This window comes from Epinephelus lanceolatus, chromosome 1 (assembly GCF_041903045.1).
Source record: "Epinephelus lanceolatus isolate andai-2023 chromosome 1, ASM4190304v1, whole genome shotgun sequence".
NCBI lineage: Eukaryota > Metazoa > Chordata > Actinopteri > Perciformes > Serranidae > Epinephelus > Epinephelus lanceolatus.
This window is the reverse complement of record NC_135734.1, coordinates 26240482-26258983: the sequence shown is the minus strand read 5'-3', so window position 1 is coordinate 26258983 and position 18502 is coordinate 26240482. Positions and strand designations below refer to the sequence as shown.

General features: G+C 42.1%; 1 protein-coding gene across 1 annotated transcript; it reads right to left on the bottom strand.

Annotated features, from left to right (window-relative positions):
- Positions 1-2586: 2586 nt before the first annotated feature.
- LOC117257018 (sodium-dependent neutral amino acid transporter SLC6A17-like) lies at positions 2587-17146 on the bottom strand. The gene is made up of 11 exons (XM_033626823.2): positions 16693-17146; positions 10384-10541; positions 9420-9546; positions 6767-6948; positions 6560-6670; positions 6231-6472; positions 5656-5848; positions 5375-5567; positions 4961-5120; positions 4637-4799; positions 2587-3163 (listed from the first exon to the last, which is right to left on the bottom strand). Exons 1-11 carry the CDS (start codon positions 16973-16975, stop codon positions 2756-2758), a joined length of 2220 nt encoding a protein of 739 aa, XP_033482714.2. The 5' UTR covers positions 16976-17146; the 3' UTR covers positions 2587-2755.
- Positions 17147-18502: the final 1356 nt, after the last annotated feature.

Here is an 18502-nt window from a genome sequence, read left to right as displayed (position 1 = left end):
GCCAGAAGAACACACAGCTCTCATGAACACAACAGAGAACCAGCTGCTGCCTAAACAGGACTACACTTCACCTCCCAGCAGCATTTTCACACCCCACAACAAGAATCAGCTACACAAACTACAAAATAGATAAGTCTTAAAATATACATTTTAAATAAGCATCACACAAGATGAAAATATACAGTATATATATATATACGTATATATACTGGTCACTTTTAAAAGATAAATCTTTGTTGTTCATCACACCTACGTACACTGCAAATATACAGAAATATAAATATAGTCCATTTAATCCGTAACACCATGGCTTTGAATACTGTGATAAAAAAATAAATAATAGTATCCTCTTCCTCTGGTTTAACGTCGGTTCAACCAAGGGTCAAAGATCTTCATCGCAAAGGAACTGTGGTGTCTATTTCAGTAACACTTCATGAGGTTTATTTTCCCACAAATATACAGAGACAGTGTGCACTGAGCATATGTGTATGTTTGTTTGTGCATGTATGTATGGTATACAAGGCATACAGAAGCTCATAATATTCCATTGTTTGGATTCTTGTGCCTTAACTTCCTCAATCTTTTGGTCCATTGCTCATTTTTGTTATTCCATTTTCATTGCTATTACTTTTGGTCCATAGTGAACATAGTTTGTGCTCCAATCTAAATATTGCTTACTCATTGTGTGGTACATATTCAACTGCAGCTTTTTAATGCCACATGTGCAGAAATCTTCAAAACAATACGTCAACAATTAAGGTTAGTGTTTCATGTGTGCACAATAACTGTGTAATATCTTTGTGCTTTTGTAGTGTCGTAGCAACAAAGCCAAAATTAAGTGTTTCAAATTCACAGGAACAAGCTGTGCTTTCTGTCACTGAGGAATTTACATGCCTTGTGTTTAAGGCTTCGCTATTTGTAGTTCCCTTTCAACACATATCCTCTCTATGACACTGTAACCTAAACATGTAGATTTCAAGTGTTGTCTACTGTTTACTCTTTGGTGGAGAAACTGAACATGTCATAACATGTGTGTGTCACAGATGACGAGACTGTGGCTTAAATCATATTATCCTATATCATATGACTATACTGCATACCACTGTTTACACAGAATTAACGATACGGCTACACACAGAACACAGCAGGGAATTGGAACAGAACATAAATGGATGTCTTTAGAGCAGCTGTAAGTAAACAGAGCTGTGTGAAAATAGATCTGCACAGTGAGACGTGTTTTCTAGCTCAAGCATCTGAACAAAGGTCCTCGTGTAGACATACTGTATGTACTCACTGAAATCACTGCATATGTTTTATAGAAAATAACTTAGACTATATGGCTTTGACACACAGTACCACTACGTAGGACACATTAAAGTAACACTTTACCCCTCACATGATCATTTGATAATCAGTCACTCACTCTGTGTGTGTTGAATTTGTAAAGAAAGCTTTGTTTTTCTTGCATGCCCCTGCCGAACGAAGAATCCAAAAACATAAAATTCTTGGTGAAAAGTTATGGGAGTCTTTGTTTAACAACAGCAAAATATCCATTTACAAACTCTCACATGACTAATGCAGTATAATCCAAGTCTCATGTATCCAGTCGTATGATCAGTACTTCCTAAACACAAGCATTTTTGCTACAATATTACAATTTAAAACTGAACTGAAAGTGAAACTTATGATCTCTTCAAAGCCAGACTCCATTGACAAAAGCAGCAATTTTACCACACTAAACACAGGAGCTGCTGGTCTACTGCTGCCTTCATCAGTTACTGTGTCAGCGCTACTATGTGACTTTGGTGTTTTAAATGGTTAGTTGGGATTCACCAAAGTCACACAATTATACAAACAAACTCACTGATCGAGGAAGGAGTAGACCAGCAGCTCCTGTATTCAGTGAGGTAAAATTACAGTTTTGGTCAATGGAGTCTGGCTTTCAGTTCTGTTTCCCATTGAAAAGGGCTGCCTGTAAAGTGCTGAATATACAACTGGATAAATGTTATACTGCATGAGTTGTGTGAGAGTTTGGAAACAGATCTTTTGATACAGTCTTGCTGTTGTTTATGTGGATCCCTATGACCTTAATTCATCAAGAACTTCCTCTGTTTTTGGGTCTTTTTTTCACCAGAGGCATGCAAGACAAATGTTTTCTTCAAAAATTCAACGTAACACAGGATGAGTAATTGATATAAAGAGAATCTTTTGGAGGGTGAAGTATTCCTTTTAAATAATTAAATTAACATTCATCTCGGCTCTCTGTGCCAGTGTGCTGAGTGAAAACCAGTTCAGCCACCAGGACCACACTGGCTCCACTCTACATTCTTTCAGATCCCCTGCACTGTGCAGACAGGGATGTGCATTATAACCTGTGTGGGGGGGCTGTGTCTGCCGAGGATCCTTATACTAAGGCAAAGAAAAGCAGATCACAGAACTTTGTCTTAAGCACATAAACCCTGTGATGTTATATACAGAATAGATACAGATGTATAGTGTGTCACTGTCAACCTCACCCTGATTTCAGTGTTTAATTTACTGTTAAGAATTTTGTCTTTTTTTTCCCCATGTGGTTCCTTGGTGTTATTTTGGGAAGCGTGTGTTCAGATAAACTGGGCAGCTACATACAGTTTTGTGGTGTTAGTGGGGCAGCGGTGGTGATTCTTGGCGCTGCAGTGACCCCCAGTGGAGACTCTATGGCTGGAAGGTAAACTGTGCTACAGGACTGGGTGTCTGAGGGGCGTTTGGACAGCAGTCAAGAGTCAGAATCTGGAGTGGTGGGCATGGTCGGTGTAGTCGGTGTGGTGGGGCTGATGGCAGCGTTCTGGTAGCTCGTGCCGTAGCAGATGTTTGGAGACAGCGAGTTGGGGTCCAGGGTTTTGGTTCCTCCTGGAGTCAGGTAGGGCCTGCGTGCTGGCGTCGATGATGGTGCCTCACCGGGCTTAGCGCCAAGGATGAACCTGGACTCGTCCTGCTCCTCCAGGTTGGATATGTCCTTCATCATGGTTTTGCGGTAGGAGACAGACAGCTTGTTGGAGCCATCTGACATCAGGTTGAAGCGACGGGCGATGTAGACAACAGGGAGAGGAAGCATGGCCACGATGATGAGAGCGAAGCACATGGCCAGTGCCCAGGGAGGGTAGCTCTGGAAGCGTTCCTGAGCCTGCAGACAAACACAAAGGGTTAAATGATAATTTATATGTAATCTTTTTTTGTTGTAATGGAGAGTGTTGCTGTGTTTTTGTAGCCATTGCTCTATGATGACTATATCAATCTGATAGTCGGCTAATTGCGTTGATTCAGACAGACATATCGCCACAACTGTTGGAGGTATTGCCATGAAACTTGAAAAGACATTTATGGTCCCCAGAAGATCTTGCTGAGTTTGGTGAAGCTCTGACTTTACCTCCATTGCTGTCATGAGGTTCACATTGTGGTTTTGGGTCTAATGTCTCAACAACTGTTAAACTTTTAGATATATTGCCACGACATTTGATACACACATTTATGTTCCCCTCAGGATGAATTGCAATAACTTAAGTGATCACATATGTTTTTATCTTGCACCGTGCAAGGTCAAAATTTGAATTTGTCCAGTACTCAAGACGAATCAAATTCCCAGTCCCATCAGCCTTAGGTGTACCCCAGATTCTTATTTGGCATGTCATCTCACTATATTTGTGTTTTTCTGCGCTGTGTCTCTTGGATGCGTCCTGCCTACAATCTGGCACTTGGTCGGCACCTTTTTATAAAACCCTGACCTCACCTAAGGGCTGCTGTGCGGGTACACGCCCATAAACGTCCCGAACACAGAAAGTAAGAAGAAAGTAAGAAAATACAGGCAGAGGGCAGAGTCTCTGTAGAAAAATATCCACCACACACATGTAGTGGGTCACTGAAGACACACCAAGCAGCAGTGAAGTGTAGTTCTCAATAATAATTTAATTTTTCTGCAGCTGGGAAGCGTGTTCATATGTTCCAGGTGGGGGGAAATCTTCTAACAAAGGTCAACGTGTCACAGGAGTCACAGGAGTGACTACTGATTGACTGTGGGTATTCTCTGGCCGCAATTTTCCAATGAAAGTTACCATCCCCAACGTTTAGTTTGGCTGCACTTGGCCACAGAATCAAACTGTCGCAGCTCAGAGTAGCCACCACAACCTTTCACAGACATTGCCACAGGCTGCACTTCCCAGCAGCTTGGTGTATTTCAGCATTACTTATGTATGAATTTAAAGATAGAAACATCCTGAATAGTATATCTACGTTGGTCAGGCTTGTCATTGTGAGCATGTTAGCATGCTGATATTAGCATGTAGCTCAAGTCACCAGCCTCACAGAGCCTTACATGGCTGGAGACCCTGTTTTCAGTCATAACGCCCACTCACTGTTATTACCTTACATATGTGCAAAGAGACACACCTTTTGTAAGAAATACAAGGGCTTTTTGGGGGGATACATATTTCTCTAGGAGACTTTTGTCAAAATTCCTCATGACGAAAATGACAAAAGAAATTACAAACAGGATGTTGAAGTTACCCTCTGACCACAGACCTGGTGGTCAAGAAAAAAAAACCCTGAAGAATAAAAAAAGAAAAGAAAAGACACCTCAAACAAAATGCACGCACGCACTGACCAGGTCTTGGACCCAGGCGTTGTATCCTGGTGGGCTGATGGCCATCTCTATGATGGTGGCTGTGATGAGCACAATGAGACACAGAGGGGAGACATACTTCCACAGGTAGAAATAGATTATGCACGGTCGGAAACCCAACATGTCCTCCAGGTCCTGCATGAACCTGACGGAGAAAGAACAACAGAAACGTGAACAGTAATGATCATGGCCCATTATATGATTTTACACTTACTTAACACACCTCTGTTCCAGTTATATTTCTATATTTTAAATTGCAGCGTGATGAACTGCAGGCACATGCGCACAAACCACAGCCAGTTGTACCTTTTTGTGCCATAAATCCACGTGACAGACACATTCTCCAGGATGACCACGACTGTGAGAGGCAGTCCGGCAGAGTAATCATCAAACATAGTGACAAAGTAATTTCCTGAGCGTTGAACAAAGAGCAGGCCACAGAAGAAGGCCACAATGCAGCAACCCACTGAAACAAACCCAGAGAAGAAGAACAATAATTAGCGCTCCTTCAGAGGAAATGATGAGCGTTTGACTTAATAGATGAGAAAATGAAAAATAAAATGGTTTTACTGGCAGTAAGCTGCTTTGCTTCCTGTTCTGAATTCATTACACACAAAGCAATAACACAAAGCCTAATGCAGCCCGTTCCCAAATGTGCTTCAATGCAGTGCTGAGTCAGGAGGTTGCAAACAGCCGACAGTGTCAGTGAGGAAGGTTCACCTGTGAACAGCTCCTTCTGGACCTTGTAAGTGTCGAGGACAGGTGTGGTGATGCCAGTCATGGTGCCGATCATGCTGCCCAGACCGAGGTTGATTAGCATGAAGAAGAACATGACCGACCAGAACGGAGATGCTGGGAAATGAGTCATGGCCTCTGTGAAGGCGATGAAGGCCAGGCCGGTGCCCTGGACAGACTGCACAGAGACGGACAGAGGACTGAAATCAAGTAAACATGGAACATGCTGTAGAATCGGCTGTACCAGGACTGTGCCAAAGACTCACCTTGTTAAGCTCGTCCTCCAGGACACAAGGCTCCAGACCCAGCTGGGTGAAGCTGTCCTCCTTCACTGTCTTGATGACCCCATACATCTCGGCGTAGTCTGATGAGGTGAGATGGGAGAAGTTCACATGTGGAGGGATGAGATCGTGGCTCAGGACGTTTGAGTTGAGATATCCCAGGATCTTCTCAGCGTTTCTGCAGAGATAGAATCACAATCAACTCTACTGTTCAAGCATGCTGACATATTCAAGTCTGGTCTCAGTCGCTCTCAACACAGTGCAGAGAACAAATGTGCTGCGGCTGCAGCTAATGATTAGGAGGAGAAGTAAAGAAACCAGAAAATACTGATAATAATGAAGCTGGAATCAAAGAATTTTTTACTTTTTTCCTTAAAACTTATTCAAACCATTTCATCATTTATCAGATTAGTTGGTAATTAATTGAATAGTTGACAATTAATCGATTAATTGTTGCAGCATTAAAATGTACAGACTTTAAAGATATCAAGTAAAATAAATACAACCAAACAGTATGAATAATGCTTCAGGAAAAGAAGCTTTTCCAGGTGTGAACTTACTCTACGACACACTTTTCATTCATGATGTTGGCCTTGAAGCCCAGCACAGCAAACACCACCAGCGTGGCCAGAATGGAGGTGAGGAAGTTGATGATAGAGACGAGCACGGCGTCAAAATGACAGTTGTTATCGATCTTATTATAACTGGAGAAGGCTATGACTCCTCCAAAACCCAGACCCAGGGCGAAGAACACCTGGGTGGCTGCCTCCCTCCACACCTGGGGCTCCAGCATCTTCTCCAGCTGTGAGAGACAGAGAGAGAGAGAAAGTCAGGTCATAACTTCATTACTGAGCATTTGTCAGCATGGCTGGGAGGAATAAAGTTTCACCTTGGGAGTGAACATGTGAGCGATGCCATCCACTGATCCCTTCAACATTAAACCTCTGACCAGGAAACAGAACAGCACCACGTAGGGGAAAAGAGAGCTGAAGTACATCACCTGTGGAAGTGGGAAAAAAACATAACATACATTCAGGAGATGGAAACCAGTTTTCTGTCATCGTGTCACCCACTTCTGCCTCATCCTTTCCACTACCTTCCCAGAGGAGGCGATCCCTTTGATGACGGCGAGGCAGACGATGATCCAGGCCACCAGCAGTGACAGGGTCATTTTGACGTTGAGGCCGCCGCTCTCTGCGATGGTGCTGGTGGTGTTCAGAGTCTGACGGTACCAGAAGTAGGTCGTGGCTGAGCTTTTGTCGCACTCTGGCTCCACAACTGTGTGTTTTGCAGACAGAAGGAGATGGAGCTTTAGTTTGGGTGATAATGAGTATGGAGGACGAGAAATGGGTGTGAAGATGCGGCAGGGATGTCGCGGCGAGGGCAGAGGGAGAAATATAATAAGTGTTTGCTCAGGGTCAATATCACAATTCTCGTCTGGTTTACACCTCTCAGATGTAAAGCCGGCTAACAAGGTCATCTGTGTGCTTAGTATGCAGAGCATGAACTTCCAGTTTACCACACCTGAGATTTTTTACACAGTATATTACTGTTGTTACCCTGAGGAAAAGATACTGTGTGTGAGTTTAGAGTCAGCAGTGTTACGATTCTCCACATAATTGTGTAGGATGGTGCAGATTCATCTATCCGGATGCACACACACAATCCACACAGACACATACAGGTGCGGGGACAGCTCTTAGATGTATGACAGGATGTATAACATCTGAAGTTTTGTCTGTCACACTGGACACAGACGTAAGGGAAGCACACACTTCATTCTGCTGCTGTCCTTCAGCATCAGCGTCCTTCAGTCTGAATCTCACCTCCCTGTCTCTCGGCCAGCAGCCTTGCTGAGTCACACACATGCTGAGCGTTACTCAGCTGCCCCTCAGGGTTATGTTATTATCACTTCTAATCGAATGAACACCCGAGGGTTTTAATCTGGATTATGTCTGTGAAGTCGTGACAGAAAGTTGTAAGCAAGTTAACACAGTTGATCTGATCTGCTTGCTGTAGGTGCGTCGATAGGCTGACGATTTGCAAGGCAACTTTAATCCTACAGCTCGTAACGTGGTGAGGAATTATAACGACAACTGTGTAGATACTATTAAAAAGATTGAGTATAACAATGACACAAATAGATATTGTTCCAGACATAACATAATCCTGAAAATGTACGCACTCTTGATATTAGATGAACGCATTCATCTATTTTAATGTGATTTCACTCAACAGGTTGATTTGAAACAAAAAACAAACCTGTCAGTGTTATAAACCACTTAATGACTTCACAATATATATATATGTATATATATATATATATATATATATATATATATATATATATATATATATATATAAAAATAGATATTTTATAGTTTCCCTGGGTAGCTGACAGGAAGTAAACAGGGACCAAAACTACTGCCTTAGCAACATAATAGCAATGTAAAGGTCTCCATGTAGAGTAAACCTAGTACTTGCCTTTGGACTGAGTTTGCATTTAGCTGGTGCTAAAATGTGACCCAACTTTAGCCATTTTCAAAAATTAACTACAGTAAAAACTCCCGTTTTCCTGCCTTTGATTTTGTACCGACTGGTTTCTGCATTCACATTGTATTTCTTGTCTCTGACTTTCAGCTGTGTGAGCAGCATGGCTCTATGGATGTCACTGTTGTTCTGTCTTCAGTGCCACTTTGGTCTAGACTGAAATATCTTAACGACTACTGGATAGATTGTCATGAAACTGAAGAAGCCTCTTGGATGAGAGATGAAATGTCTTCAAGAAAGTCAAGCAAGTCCAGTTGCCTACGATATAGCACTTAAGATTGTCATGAAATTTTGTACAGACATCCATGATCCCCAGAGGATGAATCCTACGGACTTCTGTGACCCTCTCACTTTTCCCCTGGCACCATCATGAGTTTGACCTCAGCTGCACTTTGTATTTTGTGCTAATTAGCAAACGTAAGCATGCTAATCGGCCAAACTAATATGGTGAACATGATAAACACTACCTGCTTTACATCAGCATGTTGCCATTGTCATTGTGAGCAAGTGCGCCATTATCTGTAACTGTATCTGTATCTGTTCAGCCAACTAAATTATCAGTATCCTATCTGTACTCTGTAATGGGTGCAGTTTAAACAAGGAGTGGGTTTGGCTTAACCAGGAAGTTAAGCGGAAATTGATATTTTAAGCCTGAAATTGTTGTGGGTTGATGAGGCTCCCAGCAAAGCCTTGGAGCATTTTTTCCCCAAGTGGCCACTTGTGGTATTGCAGAAGAAAAAAAAGTGTGGCCCTAAAAACATTTTCCCCTTTAACTACCATTATAAAAGATAATAGGACAACTCGAATTGCAAACAAGAGTAATTATGACTCTTCTGTTATAAAGTTTTGATCTATGGAGGTTTTACATTTGTAAAACTGTCCTTTAAAAATCTGTGATGTCATCATAATGCGATATCTTCTAGGAGCTGAGTGGGTACCTGTGGGTGGGGCCATCGGGAGAAACACCACTAAACATATTCAGTGAGCGGCATTATGCAGAAATTCACCTGGAAGCTAAAAACTCCACTGAACTGAATAGGTCCCATCTTGGTGTCCAGTATCTAGGTATTATTATAAATCTATAGGGTTGATCAGAAGTTGCAATATTTATTAGTTATTAAAAAACTATTTACACCTCTGTGTTTGAAATGTGCTGCACTCGCAACTTTGCTTGTCTGTTAGTGTTTAACATCACTCACTAGCAAGTGTCCCGTTTCTTCTGATCGGACATTCGCTCCATGGAAGAGGATACTGGAAGGACTGGAAGAAATAGAAGATGCTCCAGCCGATGATCACGTTATAGTAGAGACCCACAAAGCCACACACCTGGATAGATAGATAGATAGATAGATAGATAGATAGATAGATAGATAGATAGATAGGCATGACATAAACAGCAAGCATATATTACAGTAACAGAAATGATAACTGGAGAATGCTATTGGGTGGGTGTCACATTTCCTCCATTAAACTGTATAAAAAGATCTGTACAGCGTGAGAAAAGCATGTAAATGAGGCAGCATGCTTTGTGCACGTCCCGTGTTGCTGTCAGTCTTCTGAGAAGTCTTGCCAGCCAGGACATTCACAAGCTAAATAAGGTTGAGGAAAGCATGAATAATTAAAGTGCTCTCTTTTCAACACTGATCTTCTGCGAGATATTTATAGCTGCTTCTGCGCCCGCCCTGCAACTCCAAAGAAAGGCTACCTTTCCTTCTCAAACACGTCAATACCTCCCATAAACCCAAGAGAGCCCGAGGCTGTTGTGGTGACTCCAGATGTTCCTGTAACTTTATCCTGCTCGTTGCCATATCAGTTTCATGGCTGTTACACGTTATAATCACGCACAGGACACACACAATAATATTGTGTTTAAATTAGGGATCAGATTATGTTTGTTCTTTAGAGCTGTGGCTTGTTTTTTATCCGTATACTGGTGCACTTTCAGCTGATGTGTTTCTGTTTTAACTGCAGGCTCTGACAGCTGTTCTAACATTACAACCTTACTGATTCTTATCACAGGACCCACACTTCTTCTTTTCACCATGCTGCTGTCAAACAGCTCGTCTGGATTAAAGAAAGTGTTACTGAGTGTGCTTTGAGCTTACAGCTATACAGACGATAGATGATTCTGAAAATATAAATCAGTGGTTTATCCGCCCTCACCATCAGACTGGACATCCCTATCCCGCCCAGACTGGGACAGACGTAGTTCCAGACCCCGATGCTCCCACGTCGGATCTTCTGACCCACAGCCAGCTCCATGAAGAATAGCGGGATGCCGATGATGAGGAGGAGGATGAAGTAGGGAACCAGATAGGCACCTGAAAAACAGGGAGGCTTGTATGAAGCATTTCAAGGCAAGTGTGTAAATGTGCAAACAGAAATGACAACACGTCTCAGACAGAGACCAAGGGATGTAATGTGTTGTAACTGTCTATTGTCAGTGACAGAAATGGATTTTCCAAAAGAACAATAAAAGAAAACAAACTAATGAAAAGAATTTGAGTTGTTGCTATGGGAATTAAAGGATGTCATTTTTTCTAGACTGTGTAAAAGTACTTTTCCTTACAGGATTAATCTTTTGCTTTATATGAAGTAAACAACACATACACAACTCACCACTTTTTACAGTGTGTCATATTGCTGCAGATTTTCAGCTTCAGCCTTTCTTAAGTCCAATATTTTCCTTGCTTATTTGTAAACTACAGTAAATTATATGTTTTGAGGCTGTAGTCTGTGGTGCTGTCATATTAGACGGTATTTAGTTTTATTTTCATATTTTGTTTTCCTCATTTACAGCCAGAAGACCAAAAATAGTAGAAACTTTAATATGATCCAATCCAGTACAACAGCAACATCATCAACAACCTCAAAACAACCACAGAAATGAACCAGCACCTTTCTGAAACAGTGGTATGTTGTATTTTTAAAGGATTGCTTCATGTTGAACAGGGTTCAGAATATTTTTCTGCTGTGATGGAAAATTATGGTATTTGACCCTTTTTTAACATATAGCGTGTTCTGCATGTTTATGTATAAGCTTACTTGCTATGATGTATGATGTGTATTGCTCAGTTAACCCTTACTGTGACAGCAGTGTTAGATACAGCAGAGGCCTAATGGAAGTAGGTGAAAGGTGTCCTTGTGAGCATCAAGAGATGTTGTGTCTTAGGGATGCTTACTGCAGAAACCACCTGAGTGCCATATATTTTGACTGTTGACATGCATAGCATGGCTGAAGAACATCTAGCCACTCACTCACTGACTGACTGTTCATGCGGTTGCTGTGTGTGACTCCATTCATGAATGCTTATTAAAACTCAAGAAAGACAGCCGACGTGTGAAGACTTTTTCTTTAAACTGTTCATTAAATAGTTGTTTTGCCACCACACTGCTCACTCTGTGGGGGATTTGTAGTAAATGGAGTAAGTGGCGGGTAAAATCTTTCGGCCACTTTGGCAGACAGGGAAGATGCACAACAGAAAGACTTGTTGAGTAAGGTCAGTGTATGATTGAATTCAATTCAGTTCAATAGAACTTTATTTGTCCCAAAGGAAAGTCTTGTGCCAGAGAATGCTTCAAATTACAGTAACACTAAGAACAGTAACTACAATTTTAATGATTCACAACCAGTACCAACCAGAACAACCAGTGGGTTCCCCTGGTCAGGGTCACTCACTGAGCCCAGTTTTAGATCAACAGGGTATTAAATATCTGGCAACATATACAAATACACAAGATATTAAGTGTTTTCAAGGGGCACAAGCAAAAACTAAAATGATGGAAAAAACAGACTGCTCCTATTGATCAATTTTATACTGAATATGATATAACAATGAGAAGTAATATCTAGTGAGATAGAGATGATTAGATAAAGCTACACATTTGAAAGTGGCTCGGTAATAACCATTATTAAGGTGCCCACACACATGCGTACATGCCTTATTGTATCAATTTCACCAGCTATGACACATATCAGTTTAAGTCAGAATAAGTCTTAGGGCTGCTGTGAAACTGAGCCTACTTGGGGCAACAAAAAAGTTTGTCTTGGGTGTGTCGGTACAATAGACAAAGAAGAAAGGACGGCAGACACCCGCATACCAATGTACCTGGGCTGGACAGCCACAGAAAGGTCCACAGGCTGAGATCACTGCAAATGTCCTATTTATTTAGGACATCTATGCTCCAAAAAAGTATTGTATCAAAGTTAGAAATTCCAGCGTTGTGACAACATTACTTTATGTAGGTGTGTGCATGTGTGCAGCATGTGTAGGGGCTCCATAAAAGCCATGGTAGAATTCAACCACAATGAATTTACAATGCATATGTTTTTGTGCACATATATCAAACATATTATTACTTCCTTTAGTGCACAGACTTCAAAAGGGGCAGACAAATTTCCTGACTGGCAGCCAAAATTCACTTTTGCCTGCCACATTGGGAGGTAGTGAAAAAAGTTAATTTCAGACAAATATACAGCACAAATATACTGGTATGGTCCTTTAACAATGTGAGTAGAAACATTGCTGTTTATCATTGTCATTTATACAGTAATTCATCATTTTTGCATCAGTTTTCCAGCACAATGTGATCCAGTGAGATATATTTACCCACCTGTCCACCCCCACCCAGCTCCTCTCAGACGCAAGGTCCGCAACTCCTCTGATGAATATTCTTTGAATTTCATTTTAATTTTGACGGAAGTCTAAATTTGTCTCTTTGCAGCGTAATCCAGAGAGGCATAATCAGGATGCAACTCTGTTTTATCTGAAGGGTGAGTCATCATCTGGGACTTATAGCAGGCAAACACGTACCACTATTAATACATCAAAAGTAGGAATTACATACAGTGGCACACACACTTGAGGGTGGGAGGAGTAATGAGGCAGAGAGAGAAGAGAGGGGGCGAAAGGCTAAATCAAGAAAGCAGAAACAGAGAGAATAGCGAGGTTAAATGTAGTGAGGAGTTCTGGGCCTTTGCCAGGATTTTGCAAATCCTCTCCATCAAATGTTATATAAACTGCACTCCGTGATAGATGTAATATATTCCAGTCACGAGCATAAAGATGTGACAATGGAGGGAGAAATGATAGAGGATGTCACGAAAGGGAGGGAAGAAATAACATAAATGGGAGAGGGGCCCAAACAGCGATAACTCCCAAACAACACAGACCTTTAATGTGTCTGTAATTGGCCGCCAGACAGACAATTACAGAGTGAAAAATGGCCGTCAGGTCGTACAACCTGACTGGTCTCTACTGTGAGTAAATCCTCCCAATAAGCAATAAATCCTGCCTATATGCAGTAAATCAGACGCAGGCAGTAAAGCAGCAACAACATAAAGGACTTGTGAGCGCTGGCACGTCTTTCAGTCTATGATGACGAGGTGTTTCTCCACCTATAGTGAACACAGGTTTACACTGTGTCCGCCTCTGATTACATGCACAGAAATAAAAGCTCATCACTATACAGTTACATTTTTTATCGAGCCCTCTTCTGTTAACCAGAGTATCAGTGGTGCCCGGCCTGAACTGCTGGCAGTAGTCAATAGTGCAGCTATATTTAGATTTGGCTGTTTTCTGCACAATACAGCTGCTCTCTTGGCTCTTCTGTGCTGAATGGAGGCTCCATGTAGGTTGTGATGGTGATGGGGTGATGGAGATACTAAAGTCTAGTTAGAGCAGCTGAGCAGAAGCTGGTTTTATGTGTCTGGAAGATTTTAACACTTGTGTCAAATAGGGCTGGACAGTGTTGTGAAAATCAATATCACGGAGTTAATGTGAACATTTGTCCTCAAAACTGACATGTCACATTTTTAAATCAAGAATTTCAATACTAACTGTATTTGTTTTTTGATTACAGTTTGTTTTGAATCATTAATTTAGATTTTGATAACATAAACATTATGGTATTATCACAATATATCCACTTAAAGTTGTTATAAAATAATGAATTATTGTTCAGCTCTTGTGTCAAAGGCTGCAAATGACTTAAATGATGTAAAATCTGATACCCAATAGATTTGTATTGTTACTTTTTAGTAAAACTACTTTGATATGTCCTGTTAACTTTACACTGGATTGTTGGAAAAACAGAAGAAGACTAAGAGTTAACAGCCACGCTGTCAGTGACGATGCCAACATACTGATGTTTAGCAGGTGTTAGAGCCATATCTAGCAAGTCCTAGTTTCCTATTATTTTTTGAGTCACTTTAATGTGCCACCTGATCTGGCATCTCGGGAACCTTCAGTTAAAAGCAGGTGTGCCAAAGTGAGTTAGAAGTGTGGAGACACCGTAGGGGATACAGTCTTTAACGGCTGCGGATTTTGTCAATCTTAGTTTTATTGTTTGATGAAGTCGTTTGATACCACAGTGATTTGAACTTTGTTTTTGTAAAGGCCTGTTTGTCAGTCACCACCAGCTCAGTGACCTAGCGGTAGAGTGTCCGCCCTGAGACTGGGAGGTCGTGGGTTCGATCACCGGCCGGGTCATACCAAAGACTATAACAATTGGACCCATTGCCTCCCTGCTTGGCACTCAGCATCAGGGGTTGGAATTGGGGGGTTAAATCACCACATGATTCCCGAGCGCAGCACCGCTGCTGCTCACCACTCCCTCGGGGGAAGGGTCAAATCAGTGGGACTTTCGGGGCGGCAGTAGCTCAGTCCATAGGGACCTGGGTTGGGACCCGGAGGGTTGCCTGTTCGAGTCCCTGTCTGGACCAAAATATGGAGCGTGGACTGGTGGCTGGAGAGGTGCCAGTTCACTTCCTGGGCAATGCCGAGGTGCCCTTGAGCAAGGCACCAAACCCCCCCAACTGCTTGGGGCACCTGACCAAGGCAGCCCCCTCACTCTGACATCTCTCCACTTTGTGCAGGTATAGGTCTTTCGGACCTGTGTGCAAGAGTGAAAACATTGAATTTCCCCTCAAAAAATAAACTTAAATGACAATCAGTTTAGAGCATCATCCTGCAACTCTCCAAACATCTTGCAAATCAATCAGCTCTTAAACCAACCAAAGCACCCTAGATAGTCAAACAGTGAGTAAAATAAACCAAAGACAGTGAGTTTATCATATTTCCCGTTATGGTGTCTGTGAGCGGCTGTTTCTGAACTTATTTGGAAGCTGTAATAGCAGGTATTATTAAACATGTTCACTATCTCAGTTAGCATGCTAACATTTGCAAATAGGCCCAAAAACAAAGTAAAGCTGAGGCTGATGGGAATGTCATTGCAGGTGTTTGGTCATAAACTAGTGTTGCACTGGATAAAGAGTTCAGTGTTCTTACAGATCATCCAGAGGATGACATAACATTTGTTGAAGTATTTCAGTCGGAACCAAAGTGATAGAGACTCACTGACGGACAGACCAATCAACATAAAAAATATATAGAGAAATAAATGCCAGATTAAACTTCTTTGTTATTGAATGGTTAAAGTTTTTTACTAAATGGCTCCATAACTGTGTGTTCTTCTGATGATCACAGAGAGCTGACAAAGTGTGTTTTCTATGTGGATATGGTTTTAAATGTGTAAAAATCATGTTCATTACATGTTCCACATCATGGAAAACATACTTAAAGCTGCTATAGAACTTTTATGTGATTATCATTAATATATGTGTTAATATCCTCCCACTGTGGGCTTTAAATGCAAACTCTACTTACATTTTTGTAGCACCTTTCTAGTCTTCCGAACACTCAAACGACTTACATTACAGAGCTAACAACGTTCACTCACTGGAAGCCAAGGCTACCATGCAAGGTGCCACCTGCTCACATAAACATTCACACACATTCACACACCAACAACACAGCTATCAGGAGCAATTTGGGCATCAGTATGTTGCCCAAGGATATCCACATGCTCGAGAATATCTTCCACATACTCAAGGATGTCTTTCACATGTGGACTGGAGGAGCCAGGGATCAAACCACCAATCCTCTGATTTGTAGAGAACCCACTCTACCTCCTGAGCCACAGCCGCCCCAAGATTAAGTTCTGGTATGTTGGTACAGTATCTGGTCCATTGCTGTCACAACCAAGAACAATGGCAGATTGCAGTGTATCATTTCCTGAGCAGGTGATTGGCTACAATCTTCCGTCCCTCCAGGACCCTCAGGTGGGCAGGAAATATTGTGGCCGACCCAGTACAGACACAAACTCTTTGAAACACTCCCCTCTGTCAAACCTATGTGTTACATTTAAACATATCTTTGGGACTATATCTCTGTACATTGCACATTCTTTTTATACATCTTAGCCTTACGTGACCCTCGACTTATTCCCGGGACAGTTTGCACATAGCTGCACAAACGACCACTTCTAAACACCGCACAGCTCTTTCACTGATCCACTGATTTTAAAAATCTCTGAGAAAATACAGGAACTCTAGTAAATGTCTGTAAATGAGATCAGTCACTCGGTGTGCCTTGTGCAACACTACAGCTTGGATTAATACAAGTATCTCACCTCCTCCATTCTTCTGACACAGGTAAGGGAAACGCCACACGTTCCCCAGGCCCACAGAGAAGCCCACCTGGGCCAGGATGTACTGCAGCTTGCTGTTCCAAGCGGGGCGTCCATCGTTTTCAGGCACCTCTATCTGTGGGACTTTCTTCCCAGCGGCCCCTCCTACATTCAGGGAGCTACTCTTGTAGTCGACTGGCTCCTCGTGTGCGAGCAGGTCAGCCACCGACTCTGTGACGTGCTCATGGCTCTGCTCGCGCTGCGTCACCTTGCTGTTCTTAGGCATCAGGGAGGCTGAGGGTCGGGGGGGGGGCGGGGGTGGAGAGAGAAAGAGAGCGCAAGACGGGGTCTGGTGGGACCAGAAAGAGGTGATGCAGGCAGAGAGTGGAGAAGAGATAGATGGATGTAGCTGTGAGGGAGGTGCTGAGGAGTGACAGCTGGATTTCAGGTCTGGGGCTCAGTCCTGCAGCAGAGAGACAGAAAGGTCAAATAGAAAATTTTGTCTCAAGGAAATCATCAAAAATTAAACTGTAATAATGTTCTATTATTGGACAAAGATCCCACAAATAGGCTCCATTTTAAATAAAAGATCGTCAGGTCTGTGCCCCTGTCAAGGCTCATTTAATGTACAGTAATTTTAAGCCTCCTCTTCCTGGCTGTGATGCTTAAATAACACTTCACACAGTTGCTGACACAATTATTCCTCCATTTAGTGCTTGGTTAGGCTTGTAATAAGACACATGGATTGTGACGCCAGAGCCATGATGGATGTCAACATAAAGACAGGAGACCATTGGTCACACCAACTTAACCCGATTCTTTCAACAAAAAAAAAACAAACTCAGCAGGGACCTGAACAGACATTTTGAAAATAAAACCAAGCACCACAGCTCTTTGTGTCTCGCGCAGTGTTTTCGTTTCCAAAAAAATTCCCAATCCTGCAAATTGTTCTATTTAATTTCCCTGTTCTGCAAAGCTTAACTTTAGTGACGCTTTTTTTCCCCCTGTAAATCCCCTAATCCTCTGAAGCCTTGCTGCAACATCCAGCCTCACCCCTCTTTCAGGGAGTGGTTGGTTCGACCCAAACGTAATGGAGGAAGTGAACATGATGCCTTGGATGAAGTGCCGTCATGTGTTCTCCTGATCTACATCACGAGCCCCTGTGCAGGCTCATTACTTATTGAGTGAGTCGTTTCTCCATTATAAAAATTAGACCTCTGCAAAACTGAAAAAGATGTAGGTTACACATATGGGGGGAAAGATTATGAGTAAAGACTATCTCATGATGTTTGATTTTCTGTGTTGGTAATGAGCGATCAAATCACCAAAGTCCTGTCAAAGCAAAGGGAACACGTAAGGCTAAAAGAAGCAGTGGAGAGCTGGGGCTGAATGAGGAGGCTGCACCTTTAGTGTGATGCAACAGCAGTGATGCACACGAGCCGCCATCGTCACAACACTCACTGCTTACATCAGCCAAAAACAAGCTTTCTAACTTCCAGCAGATTCTCCACAAAGAGCATAAACTCCACACATTCCTTTACTTATACTTATATCCTCAAAATGCGCATTTGCTCTCCTTGTTTATGTATTTTTCATCCCACAGCAGATTTCCTCCTCTGTGCATGTCAAGATGAGCCTATGATGCAATAATCCATCACGGCCATTCACAAGTCTTTATAATCCTGTGTGCATTAACTATAAAGCCCCCAGCTCTGCCTTTCTGTCTTGTCATTCAATCCCATCCTACAGTATACAAGACACGTAATATCAATCAGAGGCTGCATCATCCAGCCAACGCTGAGAAATGAAAACA